General features: G+C 40.0%; 6 protein-coding genes across 6 annotated transcripts; 2 read left to right on the forward strand and 4 right to left on the reverse strand.

Moving 5' to 3' along the window:
- Positions 1 to 2,178: 2,178 nt before the first annotated feature.
- Positions 2,179 to 3,873, reverse strand: LOC104773409 (protein NUCLEAR FUSION DEFECTIVE 4-like). Its single transcript, XM_010498012.1, has one exon. The coding sequence runs from the start codon at positions 3,871 to 3,873 to the stop codon at positions 2,179 to 2,181; it is 1,695 nt and encodes a 564-aa protein (XP_010496314.1).
- A 258-nt stretch (positions 3,874 to 4,131) lies between these two features.
- LOC104773410 lies at positions 4,132 to 5,848 on the forward strand. The gene is made up of 3 exons (XM_010498013.1): positions 4,132 to 4,137; positions 4,432 to 4,467; positions 4,653 to 5,848. The coding sequence occupies exons 1-3, from the start codon at positions 4,132 to 4,134 to the stop codon at positions 5,757 to 5,759; spliced, it is 1,149 nt and encodes a 382-aa protein (XP_010496315.1). The 3' UTR covers positions 5,760 to 5,848.
- Positions 5,849 to 5,919: 71 nt separating this feature from the next.
- On the reverse strand, positions 5,920 to 9,514 carry LOC104773385 (cell division control protein 48 homolog C-like). The gene is made up of 9 exons (XM_010497985.2): positions 8,423 to 9,514; positions 7,735 to 8,324; positions 7,483 to 7,635; positions 7,278 to 7,394; positions 7,086 to 7,190; positions 6,846 to 6,911; positions 6,506 to 6,766; positions 6,251 to 6,400; positions 5,920 to 6,153 (listed from the first exon to the last, which is right to left on the reverse strand). Exons 1-9 carry the CDS (start codon positions 9,354 to 9,356, stop codon positions 6,055 to 6,057), a joined length of 2,475 nt encoding a protein of 824 aa, XP_010496287.1. The 5' UTR covers positions 9,357 to 9,514; the 3' UTR covers positions 5,920 to 6,054.
- Positions 9,515 to 9,619: 105 nt separating this feature from the next.
- Positions 9,620 to 12,065, reverse strand: LOC104773386 (NAC domain-containing protein 8-like). Its single transcript, XM_010497986.2, has 6 exons — positions 11,880 to 12,065; positions 11,307 to 11,439; positions 11,021 to 11,207; positions 10,429 to 10,898; positions 10,099 to 10,347; positions 9,620 to 10,010 (listed from the first exon to the last, which is right to left on the reverse strand). Exons 1-6 carry the CDS (start codon positions 11,885 to 11,887, stop codon positions 9,966 to 9,968), a joined length of 1,092 nt encoding a protein of 363 aa, XP_010496288.1. The 5' UTR covers positions 11,888 to 12,065; the 3' UTR covers positions 9,620 to 9,965.
- A 505-nt stretch (positions 12,066 to 12,570) lies between these two features.
- Positions 12,571 to 15,473, reverse strand: LOC104773387 (putative glucose-6-phosphate 1-epimerase). The gene is made up of 10 exons (XM_010497988.2): positions 15,365 to 15,473; positions 15,089 to 15,179; positions 14,691 to 14,851; positions 14,388 to 14,462; positions 14,033 to 14,089; positions 13,784 to 13,941; positions 13,557 to 13,688; positions 13,376 to 13,478; positions 13,186 to 13,285; positions 12,571 to 13,099 (listed from the first exon to the last, which is right to left on the reverse strand). Exons 3-10 carry the CDS (start codon positions 14,766 to 14,768, stop codon positions 12,882 to 12,884), a joined length of 921 nt encoding a protein of 306 aa, XP_010496290.1. The 5' UTR covers positions 14,769 to 14,851; positions 15,089 to 15,179; positions 15,365 to 15,473; the 3' UTR covers positions 12,571 to 12,881.
- Positions 15,474 to 15,774: 301 nt separating this feature from the next.
- LOC104773411 (putative pentatricopeptide repeat-containing protein At3g01580) lies at positions 15,775 to 18,439 on the forward strand. The gene is made up of 3 exons (XM_019242648.1): positions 15,775 to 17,810; positions 18,002 to 18,215; positions 18,327 to 18,439. The coding sequence occupies exons 1-2, from the start codon at positions 15,966 to 15,968 to the stop codon at positions 18,137 to 18,139; spliced, it is 1,983 nt and encodes a 660-aa protein (XP_019098193.1). The 5' UTR covers positions 15,775 to 15,965; the 3' UTR covers positions 18,140 to 18,215; positions 18,327 to 18,439.
- The last annotated feature ends 169 nt before the right edge of the window (positions 18,440 to 18,608 follow it).

The following is an 18,608-nucleotide window of genomic DNA, read 5'->3' on the forward strand; positions in this document are numbered from 1 at the left end:
AATGACCTGTAGTGTTTTTCGGTTAGATTATTATTACTGTTAGTCGACACTATTAAGTTCATACATTAATCTTAGTTTTGTTAACTTTTAGTCTCTTCAAAATTTTTAGCCTTTCTGGTTTTCATGTTTTTGCATGACTAATGTTATTAAGTACGTGTGCCGTATTTTTTGCATGGCTAATGTTTTTGATTCTCAATGTGCAAATATTATTTTTTGACTTTCTGGAAAACCCAAAACCAAGATACGAGAGGCATGATAATATGCAGTGATGCTAGAGCTACGGATAAGCCAAAATTTTTTAACAAACATGGTATAATTATAATTTAATATATGTTCTTATTTTAACCTATTTATTTTTTTCTAACAAACATGGTATAAATGTTAAAAAAAATTTTTTTTTTGTAGGATGTCCATTAGATGTTCATGATCCAGGTTAGTTTACATTTTTTGTAAATAAAGTTTTTAAAAATTTTAGTTGAATTATAATTTCTTATACTTTCTGGGTATCAAACATTTTAATAATATATAGAAATATTACAAATGAGCATGGAAATAGAGAGTACCGAAGAAAAAGCCAGACATACTTGTGACAACACAAAATCAAATTCTAGAAAGCGTAAGCACGACCAAATGACAAGTCAAGTTAGAAAGAAAGGATCTACTAAAGGTAACTTATTTAGTCTTTGATGATTTTCTAATCTGTATATACAACTTTTTAAAAACATAATGTATAACAGTCACTTTTAGAGTGATCTGGAATCTGCCAAAAAAAAGAAAAATGTAAGAAATTTATAAAATTAGTGTTTAACCTAAAGAAGAGAACATCAAAAGGTGAGATATTATTATCACCTGTTTCACCACATCGACTTTGTTTTCGCTGTCGTTTATTGAAGAACATGATGGTACCGATTCATAGACATAAGTGGGAAATCAAATAGAGGGGGATGCAGCCTGGATGGTGAGCAGTCGACACGGTGGAATGGGATGGATTGGGAGAGACCAACATAAAATCCTATGTTCTATATTTTATTAATTTTCTGACTTTTTTAGTTTAATTGAATTACTTTGATTGAATAGCTGATGAGTGTACAAGTTTTTGTCTATATGCATTCTTAGTCTGTTACGTCTTGGATTTTTTTTCTTTTCCAAAGAGGAATATGTGATTTGAAGCAAATATTACAAATCCATGTATCAAATGTGTTAGTAGGAAATAAGGCAATCAAGATTAACCCATTAAAAGGGAGGAAAGAAGGGGGTCTTTTGAGGGAAAACGTGAGACCAACATGCATGTAACTGTGGAAAGCATTATAGCCAAATATATATCTCTAAAAGTTGTAGCTGAAGAATGTGAGTTACTCTATACTAACCAATTAGGTTTGATTGGTCGGTCATATAAAACTTGGTTTTGTACATATCTAAAAGTGAGAGAAAAAAACATCCACAAGCATAAGTGAAATTTTATATATGGTTAAAAGTAATGTTCATAGTAAATCATTTGTATACAAACTCCACTTGCTTACAGCATCGGAATATTGATTGTGATTTGTGAATCAGTAATCTATGGAAAGAGAAATCGCGTATCAAAGTGAAGGGGAAACGAAACTCAATCCAGCCATCTACTCCGATCCCAATCTTCGACCTTCCTTCGACAAGTGGCATTTAGTATTTTCTCGATACAGTAAATAAACCAAGAGAGAAGCAGCCTCGTATGTATTTCGATTGATAATGATCAACAACAAAGACAATTTCTAATAGCGAATTAAGAAAGGATACCAATATATAGCACCATATGGTCGGAGACAAACATAAATGAAATTTTATATATGGTTAAAAGTAATGTTCATAGTAAATCAAGCTCTAAAAAAGGCTCACTTTTGTGTGTGACAACCTAAAATATAATAACATTGAAATGAATTTTTGGCTTTTTAATCAGTTGAAAGCAATAGCAAGAAGTGAAAATGATCAAATTGATTGAGAAAATAAAGAATTTAAGATGAATTACAAATGTTAAATTTCAATTTAGGATTTCACCTCCCTGTGCGGCAACGCACGGGTCGCTTTCCTAGTAACTTATACACTAAATCAATTACTCAAATTAATTAATAGACTAGTTACAATTGCATTTTACACCTTTTTTTTTTATCTGATCAATCTATACTACGGTCTACGGACAACATTTTAGATTCTGTTCTGTTCTAACCGTTGATAAACCGGTCTGGTTCTGATAAAAAGAAACAAGCTACATACGAATCCCAAAACTGACAGAAACCCCCAATACAAAAACGTTACGAAATAACATTTACTTCCTACGCAAACAACCGCGTCGTCTGCTGAGACCTGAGACTTTGGTGTACCCGCCGTGCTGGCATTCTTGTCATAGACAGTCCCAGCCATGTACCCGTAGAAGAGCGATCCGATGGGTATGTTTGTGATGAGTATGTTCTGGTTTACACCCACACTGTTGCGTCCAAAGAGGTCCGACGTTATGGAAACTGCTGCCGCAAACACAAACCCCGAACTTAACCCTATTAGTGCTGTAGCCACTTCTAATAGCGCCGTCTGGTTTGTCTTGGGCGAATACGCCAGGATGAAGAAGGCTATAGGTGTTGGCAGTAGCGAAATCGCGAACCATCCTGTTCTTGTCAAGTAGTCTAGTTTCTTGCGTGTGAAGTCAGGTGCAGAGGAGAGCAATCTTCCGAGAAATGAGAAGGCAGAGAAGAGCGTGACCAAGGATTTAGCATTCGATCTGCTTTGTCTCAGAGACTGGGCGATCTGTCCTAAGTTGTTGCTGTATACAAGACCGATCGTGCCGCCACAGAAATAAGCTACGTAGTACAGCCAAAAGTCCAAACTGCAAACAAGGGTTCCGAGAGAATGTTCATCTCCCAGTCTCACTTGATTACATCCCTCCTCCGCATTGTTCTTCTGATGATCCAAAGACACGTTATCAAGGATCTTGGGATCCTCTATGTCAACCACTGCATAGCCAGAGCTGCGAAGGGACTGGCGAGCGCGGTGAACATAGTCGAGAAGCGGTACGCACAAAGGGAAAAGGAGAAGGAAAATGGCACCGAGGAAATGCCAACGAGGTGATGAAGCTAAGTAGGCGCCTGAGGAAGGCAAGAGAAGGTAAAAACATGTGATTAAGGCCAAGACATTGAAGGCGACAAAGACTCGGACTTCGTCACGTGTTCGGCAGCCAGAATCGGAATCGTGAGGGTTGGTAAGGACCGGCCAAAGGGCTAAAACAGAGACGATGAGAGGGATGAGAGAGTTAAGGAGAAGGTATATATCAGAGCTCGCCGATGATTTGCCACTAATAGCTTCATGGCCAAGCGTGTACAACGCAGCACTGATTCCGTTAAAACTGACGACGAGAGACAAAGCGAGAGAGTGGTTGGCTTCGAAATGGCGAACGCAGAGGATGAAGCAGACGGTGTTGAACCAGCAGATGCTTAATCCGGCCAAGGAGCAGCAAACCAAGACGAGAGAGTAAGGAAGATCGATGACATCGGCGATGGATAGCCACTGGACGCCGTAACCGACGAGTCCCATGGCAGCTGCAGCGAACAGCACGACGGAGACAGGGAAATAGGCAATGGCGAAACCAGAAGACCAGCCCAATGCTTTACCTAAATCAGAAGCAACCGCCATGTAGTTAAGGCGTGATTGAGAAACCCCCATGGAAGACTTCATGTCGGAAGAGTAGGCAGAGAAATCGAAGTTAGTACCGGTGAAGGCTTGAATCCAGATAGCCGCCACCAAAACCGTCCATCTACGCCACCATTGGAGAATAGAATTGACTTGTGGAGCTGAAGGTGAAGGCGTGGCGGGTTCCTCCCCTGCCGTCGTTATTGTCTTTGGGGTTATCATTATTTAGCCGTCTCATAATCATCAATCACACACTTTGGTGATTTCTTTTGTTTCTTCCCTTTCTTTTTTTTTTCCAACGTTCGGTTTAAAATTACTTTTACTATTTTCGATTACAGATACTATTAATCATCCAAAAAGAAATAAGAAAGGAATATTCTGATTTTGGCAGAGAGATAGAGAGAAAAAGATTTAAAGCCGTAAGATGAAATCTTCTACGAGATCGGACGGATAAAATAATTATGTGGGATCAATGAATATATGGAAGCTAAAATGTAATTAGGGGAGAGATAAAGGAGATAATTATAGATAGTTGAGAATATAATTGGAGAGAAAGCCTTAAAAGCACCAAACGGCTATAATTGGAGGGGGTTACAATTTTCCTTAGAGGAGGAGATATGGATCGATTTGAAGACACGTTTTCTCGGACTTGATTGAACCTCCGATCCTCATAGACATCTCTCTCTCTTTGTTTTCCATAAGCTTTTATTTTTGTGGATACTTCAACTTTCTCTAGAGAAGCAACACCTCAAAAAACTGGACAGGTGCTTATTCGATTAGAAGACGGATACCATCTCCGACCATCTTTGTGGACAGGTGCTTATTCTTGTTTCTTAGATGATTCTGAAACTTACAACATTTAGGTTTTTTCTTTTTGGTTCTTGTAAATATTGCTTATGATTGAGTTTGCTTGCTTCATTGGCTACATAAACATATCATTCTTAAGTTGAGAACCTTTGCATTCTTTTAACGCCAGGGACTTTTCTTTTTACAATATACAGGAGGGTTCTCGAGTAGGCAAAGCCATGTCAAGGCTTCGATTTGTTCTCAGAGGACTCGATTTAAAAACATTTGTATTTCTCTTCGCTGTCCTCCCAATCTCTATCTTCGGCATCTACTTACATGGTCAGAAGATCACATATTTCTTGAGACCTCTTTGGGAATCACCTCCAAAACCTTTCAACATCCTTCCGCATTACTACCACCACAACACCTCCATGGAAACGCTCTGCAGTCTTCATGGCTGGAAACTCCGTGAATCTCCACGAAGAGTCTTCGATGCTGTCTTGTTCAGTAACGAGATCGATATGCTCACTATCCGCTGGAAGGAGTTAAGTCCTTACATTACTCAGTTTGTGCTTCTCGAATCTAACTCTACTTTCACCGGACTGTCAAAGCCCTTGTCTTTCGCAGACAACCGGGACAAGATATTCAAATTTGCTGAGTCAAGGCTGACTTATGGGCACGTTGGAGGAAGGTTCAAGAAAGGCGAAAACCCTTTTGTGGAAGAATCATTCCAAAGGCTTGCACTGGATCAGTTGATCAAACTCGCTGGTATAAAAGAAGATGATCTTCTGATAATGTCGGACGTCGATGAGATCCCGAGCGGCCATACCATAAACCTGCTTAGATGGTGTGACGGATTCCCGCCAATTCTTCATCTTCAGTTGAGAAACTACCTCTACTCGTATGAGTACTATGTCGATAGCAAAAGCTGGAGAGCTTCAGTTCATCTCTACAAGCCTGGTAAAACTCGGTACGCTCATTTCCGCCAAAGCAACAATCTTTTGACAGATTCAGGTTGGCACTGCAGTTTCTGTTTCAGACACATCAATGATTTTGTGTTCAAGATGAAAGCATACAGCCATACCGACCGGGTTAGATTCTTGCATTACCTCAACCCGAGACGAATCCAAGATGTAATCTGCAAAGGAACTGATCTTTTCGATATGCTTCCTGAAGAACACACATTTAGGGAGATTATTGGGAAACTAGGTCCGATTCCACGGTCTTATTCAGCTGTTCATCTCCCTGGATACTTGATTCAGAACGCTGATAGCTACAAGTACTTATTACCTGGGAACTGCAAACGAGATTCTGGCTTATAAATAAGAATCTCTATCTATCACTTGTCAGAGACCTCTTAATAGTCTTTTAGGTAATCTCGTATACGGCTAATAGCATTTGTTATCTCTTTAATCATCTCTGTATATAAAATTTACAGTATCAGAATTTTTGTAGTATTACTTACGGATCTGATCAGAACAGTTGGAAAAATAACTTGATTCTATTACGTGTCTGAAGTTGAAAAACAGTCTTGAGTCTTTTACTCTTTATATTAAATTAAAGAATACCCTCGGGGAAAATGGGATTTTGCAGACATTCTATATAAGTAAGAGAGTTTTACTCAAGGGCGAAAGATGGTCCTATGGTGACTTGTTCAGTGTTCCTTCCAATGCTTTTTTGAAGCTTCTTTGATAGTGCCTCGTAGCGTTCTCGATCCTGCAAAACACGCCAAAATGAGGTTCAAATTCAAACTCAACAAGAGACTATAGAATTTTAATTTCTCAAAGTGATGCAAACAGAGAGAAGAGAAAACCTGTTTGTTCACAGAAGGTGAGACTGAGGACAAGACTTGCTCGAAATGAGTCATCTTGATGGTACACTGAGTTGTATCTAATACATCATCTTCAGACGACTCACTGGAGCCTACCATCTCCTCCACTGCCTGGAATGTAGCTTTTTGAACCTTCCATTTTGTAAATATAAACTAACCATCAGAATCACGTACATTACACGACATGGGTCATGTCAAGTTTCAAGAAACACTGCGACAAGAGCGGGAGATAATTACCAAGCCAGCGAGATCAGCTCCGCTGAAACCTTCACAGTTCATCTTTGCAATGCCATCAAGATCAACACTAGGATCTACGGGTTTCTTCCTCGCTATGGCTTTTAAAATTGAAGCACGCTGATCCGCGTTAGGGAGGGGTACGTAAAGAAGATTCCCAAACCTACCTGGTCTCAAGAAAGCAGGATCAACTACATCTGGCCTGTTTGTAGCTCCAATTACATACACATTACGCCTTTCTCCACCGTCCAGCTCCACAAGAAACTTGAACATCGAAACCCATTTGATCAACGCCTGAGTATGCAGTTGCACCATTCAATATGATGAAGAAAGCGTATATTACCTGGTTCAAAAGCCGTTCCACAACCCAAGCACCTTCTTTGCCACGACTTGTAGTCAAAGCATCCACCTGAACTTCAAAGACATTACTCATGTATAAGAATCAGACAGCTCTTAAACTACCCAAACATGGATCAATTTTGACTGCAAGTCATATCTTAATCTCATATCTTATTGTCTGCATACACAGACATCAGTCTCCTTTTGTTCATACTTCATATAGTTCAAAATGTAATAAACCAACCTCATCAAAGAAGAGTACACATGGTGCGCATGTTCGAGCGCGCTGAAATAATGTCCGAATAGCTAGCTCGCTTTCTCCGACATATTTATTTAGAAGTTCTGCACCCTGAAAGCCATTGATAGAAGAGAGATAATCACATTATCAAGAACCATTCATACACAAAGCCAAATAAGTAAGACGAGGAAGTCAAACCTTGATGTGCATGAAATTAGCTCCAGCCTCGTTAGCAGCTGCCTTTGCAATCAATGTCTTACCACAACCCGGTGGTCCATAGAGCAAAAATCCTGTCTCTAAGTCTACTCCAAAAGCCTAAAAAGATCCAAAGAGACTGTTCGGACCTCAATAGAACTAGCAAGTACTTGACTATGTACCAACGGTGCCATGTGATTTTTAGTACCTTATAAATATCAGGCCTTTTGATAGGCCTGACTAAATAACGGTTGAATTCAAGTCGTAGATGGTCAAGTCCACCAACATCATCCCACTTGACGTCAGGCACAATTGAGAATCCTTCTCTTGTTAAAGATGCCTGAGCTATATTCACTGCTTCCTGGTATATAACAGAGGATTTAGGAACCAAAGAGAAGAACTTTGTAAACATTGAAGTAGAGAAAAGTTGTCCCATATCTCACTCCTGCAATTGACATACCTCGAAATCAGACATTTTGACAAAGAGTTTTTCCAACTCTTCTTCTGGCCAGGGCAGCCTCAGCCAAGATTTATCATCTTCAGCAGCGTCTCCAGACTGTTCAGATTTTCTTGAATCCTTGATTCTCTTTATGGCTTTTCTGCCAGCATAGTAAGCAATACTCTCCAAATCAGCTCCAACAAAACCCGGTGTTAAACGAGCTATTTTTTTATTGTCAAAAGGCCCTTCTAGTCTCAGTTTTTGGACTACAACAGAGAGTATCTCAGCCCTTGCGTCTTCATCTGGAACACTTAGAGCGATCTCACACTCAAATCGTCCACTTCTTCTCAAAGCAGGATCAAGAGCATCAGGTCTATTTGTAGCTCCAATGACGAGAACAAATCCAGTATTAGAATCAGGACCACTTTTACCGCCTTTTTGACCAGGTCCATCCATACAAGTCAATAATTGCGTTACTATCCGCTTCTCCATCTCCCTTTGCTGATTTTCTCTCTTTGATCCAATTGCATCAATCTCATCGATAAACACAATTGAAGGCGCAGTCTTATACGCATCAGAGAAGAGCTCTCTAATATTCTCTTCAGAAGCACCTGTAAACAAAATTTGCATATTGGATTAGTACAATCAATAATAAGAACAGAGAGGGAGCCAAAACCAAAGTGAACAAATGGATATGCAAATTCAATACCGGAAACACCAGAAACCACATCTGTGGCTGAGATCTTATAAAACGGAACACCAACTTCATTAGCAATGGCATTGGCCAACTTGGTCTTTCCACAACCAGGTGGTCCATGAAATAGAATCCCGCTTGGTGGCTTCACTCCAATCTTCTTAAACGGTTCAGGATTGAGAATAGGGAATAGAACATTCATCTCCAAATCATCCAAAATTTTCTTAATCCCACCAAAATCTTTAAAAGTAGGTCCTTTATTACCGTCCACTACCAAATCACCACCATTACCAGTAGTTCCACTCAGGGAAAGAGAGCCTTTAGCCTCCTTTCTCACCCCCATTGTAGCCAACTTGCTTCTACCTTTGTTGCTCACAGTCTCAACTTCGACATTGTTCTCCTCAGGCGCCCCAATTGGTTTCTTGGAGGAGCTGTTTAACTTAGCGTAGTTATCTCGTAGACTGTCATTAGTCAAATCAAACAGCGGACTAAGCTTCTCGCCATAAATAGCGTCCTCGGAGGTAGAGACATCGCCACTGTCTTCCGACGGAGAAGAAGACGACGGAGAAGAAGACACTGAACGTTCCATGCTCCTCTTCCTAAGATGTGACTGCTCAGCTCTCTGCAACTTCTCCTCTTTCTCATCAACCCGTCTCTGTTTCTTTCTCTGAGCAGCAGAACCTTCCACATCGTCGCCATTGTTGTCATCTTCGTCGTCGTCTTTAACCCTCTTGTTGTTGTTTCTTACATTAAGGACTTGTCTGACATTGAGAAGAAGCACTTGTCGAGTCAACCTCGCAAAATTGCCGTATTTGGAACAGAGATCATCGACGATATCCTCCGCCGTAGTTAAATCTTTCCCGCATGAATCCATAACTTGACTCAGATATCTGCGATTGATTCCTCCGCCCATACCACCGCCTCCGCCGCCGCGACCTCTTCTCACCATCGTATTGAATTAGAGAGCTTAGAGTGGGGTTTTCAACAACGAAAGTCTGAATCTTCCAAACTTAGTTATACGAAAGGGTAAAACTTTCGAAGCGCCCACCACCACCGTCTGAACCGTAGACGGCTACTTAGAAAAAACCCTAATTAATTTCGTGAGTGAGAGAGAAACAGACCAAGGTTAAGACTTAAGAGGGTTTGTTGTATTAATTAATTTCTTTGGGGGTAATAATGAAATCTTTTGAGAATATTGGTGCGAATGGTAAATAAAACACCCAAAAAATATACATAACCGTTGATGGACCTTTGAGCGAAATAAAACAGAGTAACCCATAACAAGTTAACAACAACGAGCACAAAGGTCACAATGTCTTCTTGAATTACAACAAAAAGTGCAGATTCCGAGATTGAAAATGATATATTCCCGGAAATATTCATGTAACTTTCCGAGAATCCGAGAGAAAACCTCATCTCCTGAAGTAAAAATATCGCAGAGATATGACTTCAGTTGGAGGAGACTTTTCTTAATAATTTATACACGATCCTGCTTTCTGCCTTCTTCTTCTTCGGCAAAGCCATTCTAGAGGTTATTGGTTAAGCAGCAAGAATCCTATCACAGCCATCCAATCCAGTTCAACAAGCTCTCCTGAGAAGCCAACTACAAAAACCCATATGTACACGAGAAGAAATCAGAATCTCAAGTTCCAATGATTTTCAAAGGAAAATTGTTTTAAGCTGGATCTTACAGAGAGGAAATCAGGGGGAGTCCCCAAATCTGCATTCTCCAGATCTGAAATGGAGAAACCATCAAGCTCCCCAATAGTTCCGAGGCTAGGATTGGGGGGCAGAACCTGATTTTCCCAAATAGACGAAGCTTCAATGCTCTCATTGCATGTTAAGCTATCTTCACTGAGGTTTACAACATAATCCTCATCCATTCGAGCTTTTTTGGACCACATCTTCCCTAATGCAGCTTCTGGAATGCTGTCCAGTCCCTGGTTTACCAGATAATAAAAACACCGACTTTAGTCTCTAAAAAACGAAGTTGATGATCTTGTGGTTACCATTTTACCAACCTCCATAAATGGAGCAAACATCTTTGAATCATCAAAAGCTTCTTCATCTCCAGCAACACTTTCTACAGGTCTAGGAGGTGTAGGAGTATTCGTCTTTGGTGTTCTAGGGCCACCTCTACCCCCGGAATTCTCACCTTCATCCCCAAGCTTCTGCTGCTGATATGTGATCTTGGAAACAACATAGTCTCCTATCTCCTTTCCTTCTGTACCTAGATGGTACTGATGCAGAACCCAGTTTGATTTCACGGGCTTTGACCCCTTTCTAGCGCTCTTGTAGAGCACCATGATCTTCTTGCAACCGCTCTGGACTCCATTGAGAAATACAGGTTTGGTTCTGCCAGTCTTGTGCCAGCGAACTGGTTCATCGTTCACAAGAGTTGGTGTGATCTTTCGGCGTTTCCTCTGTCCTGTGCCATAAGCCTGCACCGTCTTGTGAAAGAAGAAGACACTTACTCCATCTTTGTTTGCACCTGAAATAGCAAAGCTCAAAAGATCACAGGAATCAATCGAAGAGCAACAGTTATATGAGCTTAAAGTAAAGGTCTTTATGGAGTAAAATTGCAAAAGAAGATGGTAGAATGTTGTAGTTTACCAGGAAGGTTTTGAGGGTGAGTGTAATTGATTCCAACATCTTCAGTGACAGGACGAATAAACTCTTCGATAAGCACGTGAGGTTGTGAGTCACCAAGCCCACATTTAGCTTCCAAAAATTCGACGATGTCCTCATCAGTTGGCTCAAACTTGACACCTTTAGGAAGACCAGGCCATGGAAGCAGTACCTGAGTCCAAATAAGAAGAAAGACAAGTGTGTAAGTGTGTAAGCGAAGTCTCTGGTTTGAGCAATGTGGTAGGAGAGGGAAGTGAGCCTGGGGACTGACATTGCTGTTGTCAATGCGGTAGGAGCAATTGGGGCATTGGATATGAGCACCGCAGTCTTGGATCTGAAAAGCTGAAGAAAGAGAAGCATTTTTCACTTTGGTTGCAATACCTCGACCATCGACAATCCAAGCCCTGTGTGACAAGAACAAAACGGATAAAGATGTGAAGAAAACAAATCGGTCATCTTCTTCAGAGTCAATTAGCAGAGAGACTCAAGCGGGTATTGTCAGAAACAGAGAGAAAGGTTTATATCTCACAAATCTCCTAGCCCCTATATAGATTACTTTAAAACTGAAAGCTATAGAGAGATGCAGACAATGCCTAACCAGACCCAAATTATATCTAAAAGTCTCAATCTTTGTAGCTAAAAACTCGTTCGTAATAGAAATTTCACATTTTGCTTGCCAGGAATCGTAACCCAGTTAATTAAAAAATTGGCCTTGTCTTGCGCGGAACAAACAGGTAACGAAATCGATTGGTAAAATCGATTCAGGGTTTTGGGTGAAATCAAATCTAACGAAAAATCTTGGGGGGTTTGGTTTTTATATACAGTATTAGGGTTCAAAGCTTACCTCGCCATGACTCCCAAAACAAAGAGATACAGAGAGAGAGAGAGAAGAGGAAGGCTTTGGAGCTTGTTCACTAGGCTAAGTAAAAATGGAGTGAACGCGTCAAGACCGAGAGAAGACTATGTGTGAGCGAGCGGGAAAGAAAGTAAAGCTAAACCCAGAGAGACTCGTACGTTCCGAACCTGAGCTTCGAGGAAAGCTTCTCAAGAACACAACTGACGAACCTCAGCTTCGGATAAGACTCGTCTTTAGTTGACCCACTAGAGATATTGGTTCGGATTCCGAAGCACTCTGGGAGCTTTGTTTATGGCTATTTTTGTAAATTTCTGTTATGTGGGGCCCAGCTAGCTTGCTCCCCAAGCCATATACAGTAAAAAAAACACATACTCACTTAGGCCTACACGCACTTACTTAATAAGTTTAGTTTATTTATTGATTTACCCGTAATTAAATGCGTGTTATCTAATGATTTTTCTTTAACAAAAATACTAACCCCAAAGTCGAGACAGGACAACTTACCGTTGGATTACGGAGACTGTATGCTATTTATTACCTACGTGAAATATACGTTGTAAAACCCGTTTTTATCTTTTATCCTTGTATGATTACTACTTGACAAAATCTAGAAAATAATGGTTAAGAAAACGCAAGAGAAGAGAAGACTAGTTTAACAGAGTTGTAAAGAAGACAATGGTGATATTATATATATTCTAATTTCACGAATCAAAGAAACCGATACATTGTTTGATGGTCAAAACACAGAGTCAACGTTACAAAATATGACCGTGACCTCTCCTCTCCTCTCTGTAAACAACAACAACAACACCAATCCAGACAGGATAAAAAAATCTCCAAGGTTCCAAGACAAGTCCTGAATCTTTAGAGACTTGTGTTCTGGCTAGTGTGTGTGTGATATAATGAGATCATAGGGCTTATTATTATTCTTGTTTTTTTTTTTTCTCTGTCTTCACTAAGTAAGCAAAAAAAAAAGAAATCCCATAAGGATCAGTTATCTCCGTAAAGAACCTTGCGTGGATCAAGCTGTCCGCTGCAGTAACTGGATGAGACGATAGACAGTTCTTGTCTCCCTTTCCACTCTTCACGAGGCTTTAACAATACCTGCGGCTCGATCGCTCCAGAATCTACACAAAGCATTGTTTTGTAATCTTCATCTCCCATATCAGCTATGGTCTTTGCCTTCTTGTCCCAAGGGTTCCACACAACTGCTCGTTTCCAACTCCATCCGTTAGAAGACGAAACCAATAACACTCCAAAAAAATGTATGAAGATCAAAAATGCTATAGTTTACCTGCATTGGGCATGCCTTCCTTTCGCAACTCGATTGTCCTCTTTCGTTCATGATCTATGACCGCAATCTTTGTTGGTGTGTTCAAGTACACTCTATCGACCTGTGCACAGCAATGACTCTATATCAATCTTGCTGGTCTTTTTTTCCTCTTTGAATTTAAGTAGAGAAGACAATAGCTGACATCACTCACCTCGCCGTCAAAGGTAATCGCGTCTGCTTGCTCCGTGAATCTTTCTTTGTTCATCAAGTTGTCTAGATAATCCAGTGTCTCCAAACCCTCAACTCGTACTTCACTGAAAATTCGATACCCCCACATGAATTATCACTCAGAAAAAGAAACCAGTATTAAGTAGAGGAAATCAGATGCATACCTTATGTCAGATACATATAAGTAGTTTCGCAGTGTAAACATAAAGGAGAATGCCTTTGAGTCAATGTTCCTCACACGAGGGATCAAAGTAAGCTTCCCAGGGCTGATAGTGATGCGAATACGGAGTTCAAAACTGCACCAATAGCACCGAGGAAGTATGAAGTTAGACGAAGAGGAAGCAAAAACAAAACATCCAGATCAAAGATCAGAGTATAAGTTAAAACAGACCTGTGAGGCCAGGTCTTCAGGTCATCTTCTGTGGACTTCAATATCAGATCAACTGATGATTGTTTGTTAGCAGGAGACAGAGGCGAAGGATCTTCATCATAAGACCACAATCTGTTCCGGACAAATCCATGTCGCTCAAGTCCACCAAAGTTTCCAAACTGCAAACATGAATCAGTATGCTTGATGGCAGTAACGAAACACACAAAAAAAGATGATTCAACAATCTTAAAAATACAGGAGGTGCCAAACCTGTGGAAAGCAAACAGGTATTCCTCCTCTGATCGCCTTGGGTGGCTTATATTGAGCCTAAATGAGACACACCAAATACTAGTTAAAACATTGTTGCTTCACTCTTCAATGGGCAGTGATTTTGTCTATTTATATATATATATATATATATATATATATATATATATTCAAGCTATAGATGAAGTAACATCTTTATCAACAAATCAAAGTTACAGAAAACGAGAAGTGATGAAGCAATAGTTCGGAACTGAGGCCACAGATCTTAACGCCTATGTGGGTTTGAAGTTAAATCAGTGACTACATCAGAGCTGCTTACGATCTAAATCTAAAGACTAATAATTTGAGTACAGTTTACCTTGCTGCTCATATAAAGAAGTTCTTCCCTCCTTTCATTTTTCCAAGAAATGACTTGTCCTCCAAATAGAAGCACCTGAAAGATATTATAATCGGAGAACATGTAAACTCTACAACCCCTCACAAAGCAAACATGAAAAAAACCAATGAAGGCTTGCAGAAAAGTTGAAAAACAAGTTTCAAGTTTCATTTCATACTCCCTGAAGATAAACATCTCCTTCAAACAAGGTAAATAAGGCTCAATTCACTAACTACTGAAATTAAAGAGCCTCAAACAATAGGAGGAAGGAAATGAAAAGCAAACCTCAGCAGTTGAACCGCGAGGCTCAGTCAAAATAATCCGGGACGAATCATCGCTATCGTTGCCTAAATTCAAAGGCATCTCTTTTATGGTCTCAACCTCACTCGAAGAGTCGATTCGTGTTCTGAAATCGATGATGATCTCCTTCACTCTTAGCTACAAGGCTACAACCAAAAACCCAGATGCAAATCTATCAACTTTATAAACAACACCCCCCCAACCGTTTACCAAACAAACAAAAAAAAATATGGGGAATATACGGACAAATCAATAGTAATACTTAAGAATAATAATCAAAAAGAGAAAAACCGGAATCAATTCCGGAAAAAGGGGAAATCAAGAAATAATAAAGAAATCGAAGAGAATCGAACAAAACCAAAAGGGAAAAGATTCAAGCTTACGTCGTCTAATCGAATTTTGGAAAAAAATGCGACGTAATCAAACCAAGCGACTCCGCGATCGGCTTCTGATCCGAACAACTTCCACCGAACTCTACGCGTTTCTTCACAAATCAATCAATCAAATCCGAGACGACTCTATATATATACACTAAGCGACACACAACGTGACGATAATAACAAGAAAAAAGTAGCACAAATGTGTAGACCACAGAGATAAAAGAGAGATCAAGAGGACAGAGATAGAGATTGAGATCAAAGAGAGTACAAAATGCGGACCTTGAAGTTCTCTTGAATAAGGCTTTGATTCTCTTCGAAGTTCTGGGTTATTATATGATGATGAGTCAGAGAAGAAAGAAGCGAGAGAGCTTGAAGAAGAAGACGAACAAGGAGCCCTTTTGTGCGTATTTGTAGCTGTTTCCAATTCTCTCTATAACTGTATACTGCCACGTGTTCCCCTTTTTCCCATTTCTTTCCTTAATTAATTAACAAATCTTTATTTATCGTTCTTTAATTGTTATGTTTATCCATGGTTTGTATTTAAATATCCCATTGCATACAAACAACAAACACTGACTGATTAATTATAAAAAAAAAAATTAACGTCGACCAATCAAAAAGCTACACAAATATAACACAGAGACAGAGTAGTGTGGCCCGACTGATATAGCCCAGGCCCAAACTATCATGTACACAAAACGCAGTCGTCGCATTGGCGCTTCATGCTTGAAGAGTTTCAACTCTCTCTCCCTCGCAAAAGTTAGTCACTACGAGAAGGAAATGTGAATTGCTCAAGCAATGTAGAAGCGACAAGATCGATTGACTCAGAAGGAGGTTTTTAATTTGGGATATTTTTTTAATTCCAGGGGAGATAGATCGGATGGGTTTTTACCGGAAGTTCTCTTCTTCCGTGGATGCACGCCAAGTGTTCGGCGAAATGTCGAAGAGAAGCTTATACCAGTGGAATACTCTTCTTAAGAGTTTATCCAGAGATAAACAATGGGAAGATGTCCTCTGTCACTTTGTTCAAATGTTCCGCGATGAAGAAAAGCCTGATAATTTCACTCTTCCAGTTGCTCTCAAGGCCTGCGGTGAGTTGCGGGATGTTAAGTATGGGGAAATGATTCATGGGTTTGTGAACAAGGATCCCAATTTTGTCTCTGACCTTTATGTTGGATCTTCTCTGATTTATATGTATGTTAAATGTGGGAGAATGACCGAAGCTTTGAAGGTGTTCGATGAGTTGGAGAAGCCTGATTTAGTGACTTGGTCTTCTATGGTTTCTGGTTTTGAGAAAAACGGGTCTCCCTTTCAGGCCGTTGAGTTTTTCAGGAGAATGGCTATGGCTTCTGATATTACTCCTGATCGGGTGACTTTAGTCACACTAATCTCTGCATGTACAAAGCTATCGAATTCAAGGCTTGGGAGATGTGTGCATGGTTTTGCGCTGAGGCGTGGGTATTCAAAGGATCTGTCTTTAGTAAATTCGCTATTGAACTGTTATGCGAAGTCGAATGCTTTCAAAGAAGCGGTTAATTTGTTCAAGACGATGGCAGAGAAAGACGTTATATCTTGGAGCACAGTGATTGCTTGCTACGTTCTAAATGGATCTGCCGCTGAAGCATTGTGTGTCTTCAATGAGATGATGGATCACGGAACAGAACCTAATGTAGCTACTTTGCTCTGTGTTTTACAAGCTTGTGCAGCTGCTCATGATTTAGAGCAAGGTAGGAAGACTCATGAATTAGCCATTAGGAAAGGTTTAGAGACAGATGTGAAAGTCTCCACTGCTCTAGTCGATATGTATATGAAGTGTTTCTCCCCCGACGAAGCTTATTCTGTTTTCTCCATGATTCCAAGGAAAGATGTGGTCTCTTGGGTTGCTTTGATAAGTGGCTTTACATTAAATGGAATGGCTCACAGATCAATTGAGGAGTTTTCCATGATGCTGCTGGCAAATAATACCAGGCCTGACGCTATTCTTATGGTCAAGATTCTCGGGTCATGTTCGGAGTTGGGTTTTCTCGAACAAGCTGAATGCTTTCATAGTTATGTGATTAAATATGGATTTGACAGTAACTCATTCATCGGAGCGTCTCTTGTCGAGCTTTACTCGAGATGTGGCAGTCTAGGCAATGCTTCTAAAGTATTCAACGAGATTACTTTAAAGGACACTGTGGTTTGGACCTCTTTGATCACTGGTTATGGAATTCATGGGAAGGGCTTTAAAGCGCTGGAGACATTTAGTCACATGGTCAACAGCTCAGAAGTTGAGCCTAACAAAGTGACATTTCTCTCAGTCTTATCTGCTTGTAGTCACGCAGGTTTGATACACGAGGGGTTGAGCATATTTGAGTTGATGGTGAATAAATATAGATTTGTTCCTAACTTAGAACACTATGCTGTATTGGTTGATCTTCTTGGTCGTGTAGGAGAACTAGATACTGCCATTGAAATCACAAAGCGGATGCCTTTTTCACCAACACCTCAAATCTTGGGTACTCTTTTAGGCGCGTGTAGAATTCATCAGAATAATGAGATGGCAGAAATTGTGGCAAAGAAGCTTTTTGAATTGGAATCTAATCATGCTGGTTATTACATGTTAATGTCGAATCTGTATGGGGTTAAGGGAGAGTGGGAGAGTGTGGAGAAGTTGAGAAATTCAGTGAAGCAGAGAGGAATTAAGAAAGGCCTGGCAGAGAGTTTGATTGAGATAACAAGAAAGGTACATAGATTTGTGGCGGATGATGATTTGCATCCAGAGAAAGAGCCGGTTTATGGATTGCTCAAAGAGCTGGATTTGCATATGAAAGCAGACTTGGAAAATTCTGTNATGTGGAAAAGTTGAGAAATACAGTGAAGCAGAGAGGAATTAAGAAAGGTCTGGCAGAGAGTTTGATTGAGATAACAAGAAAGGTACATAGATTTGTGGCGGATGATGATTTGCATCCCGAGAAAGAGCCGGTTTATGGATTGCTCAAAGAGCTGGATTTGCATATGAAAGCAGACTTGGAATATTCTGTGTACTTCGAATATGAGGGAGACAGCTTGTGATTCAGTGTATGCATAAGCTTGAAGCCAAGATCTCTGTCTTTCTCGGCAACGATACATGATCTTGAATTCATCACAGGTATGTACTGAGTTTTGCAGATCAGAGTTTCTGCATATTCTATTCAATAATCTCAATCTTTTGACTGTTTGCTTTTGAAACCATACCTGACCAGAGGAATCCCTTTTATAGGAGAAAAACTCAAGATTTTTTTAGCAAGGCCGTATGCTTTTTTAGTCAATTCAGAAGATTTTGATGACAAGATTCATAGAGGAGAGTACTCTGATTATAAGGGTAGAGCAGACTTTTTATGTAGAATGGCTCCACCCCCTGACACTAAAGTAGTCATCTTTGTCCATCTCATTGATATCATCGGATTCGCAATGAGAGTTTAGTTAAATAAAAGAGGAAACGAAACTTGTTACTCATGCAAGCTTCTCAGATGCCACGTCACTCTGTTACGTGTCATGTCTA

The sequence above is a fragment of the Camelina sativa genome, unplaced genomic scaffold, assembly GCF_000633955.1.
Source record: "Camelina sativa cultivar DH55 unplaced genomic scaffold, Cs unpScaffold00532, whole genome shotgun sequence".
Taxonomy (NCBI): Eukaryota; Viridiplantae; Streptophyta; class Magnoliopsida; order Brassicales; family Brassicaceae; genus Camelina; species Camelina sativa.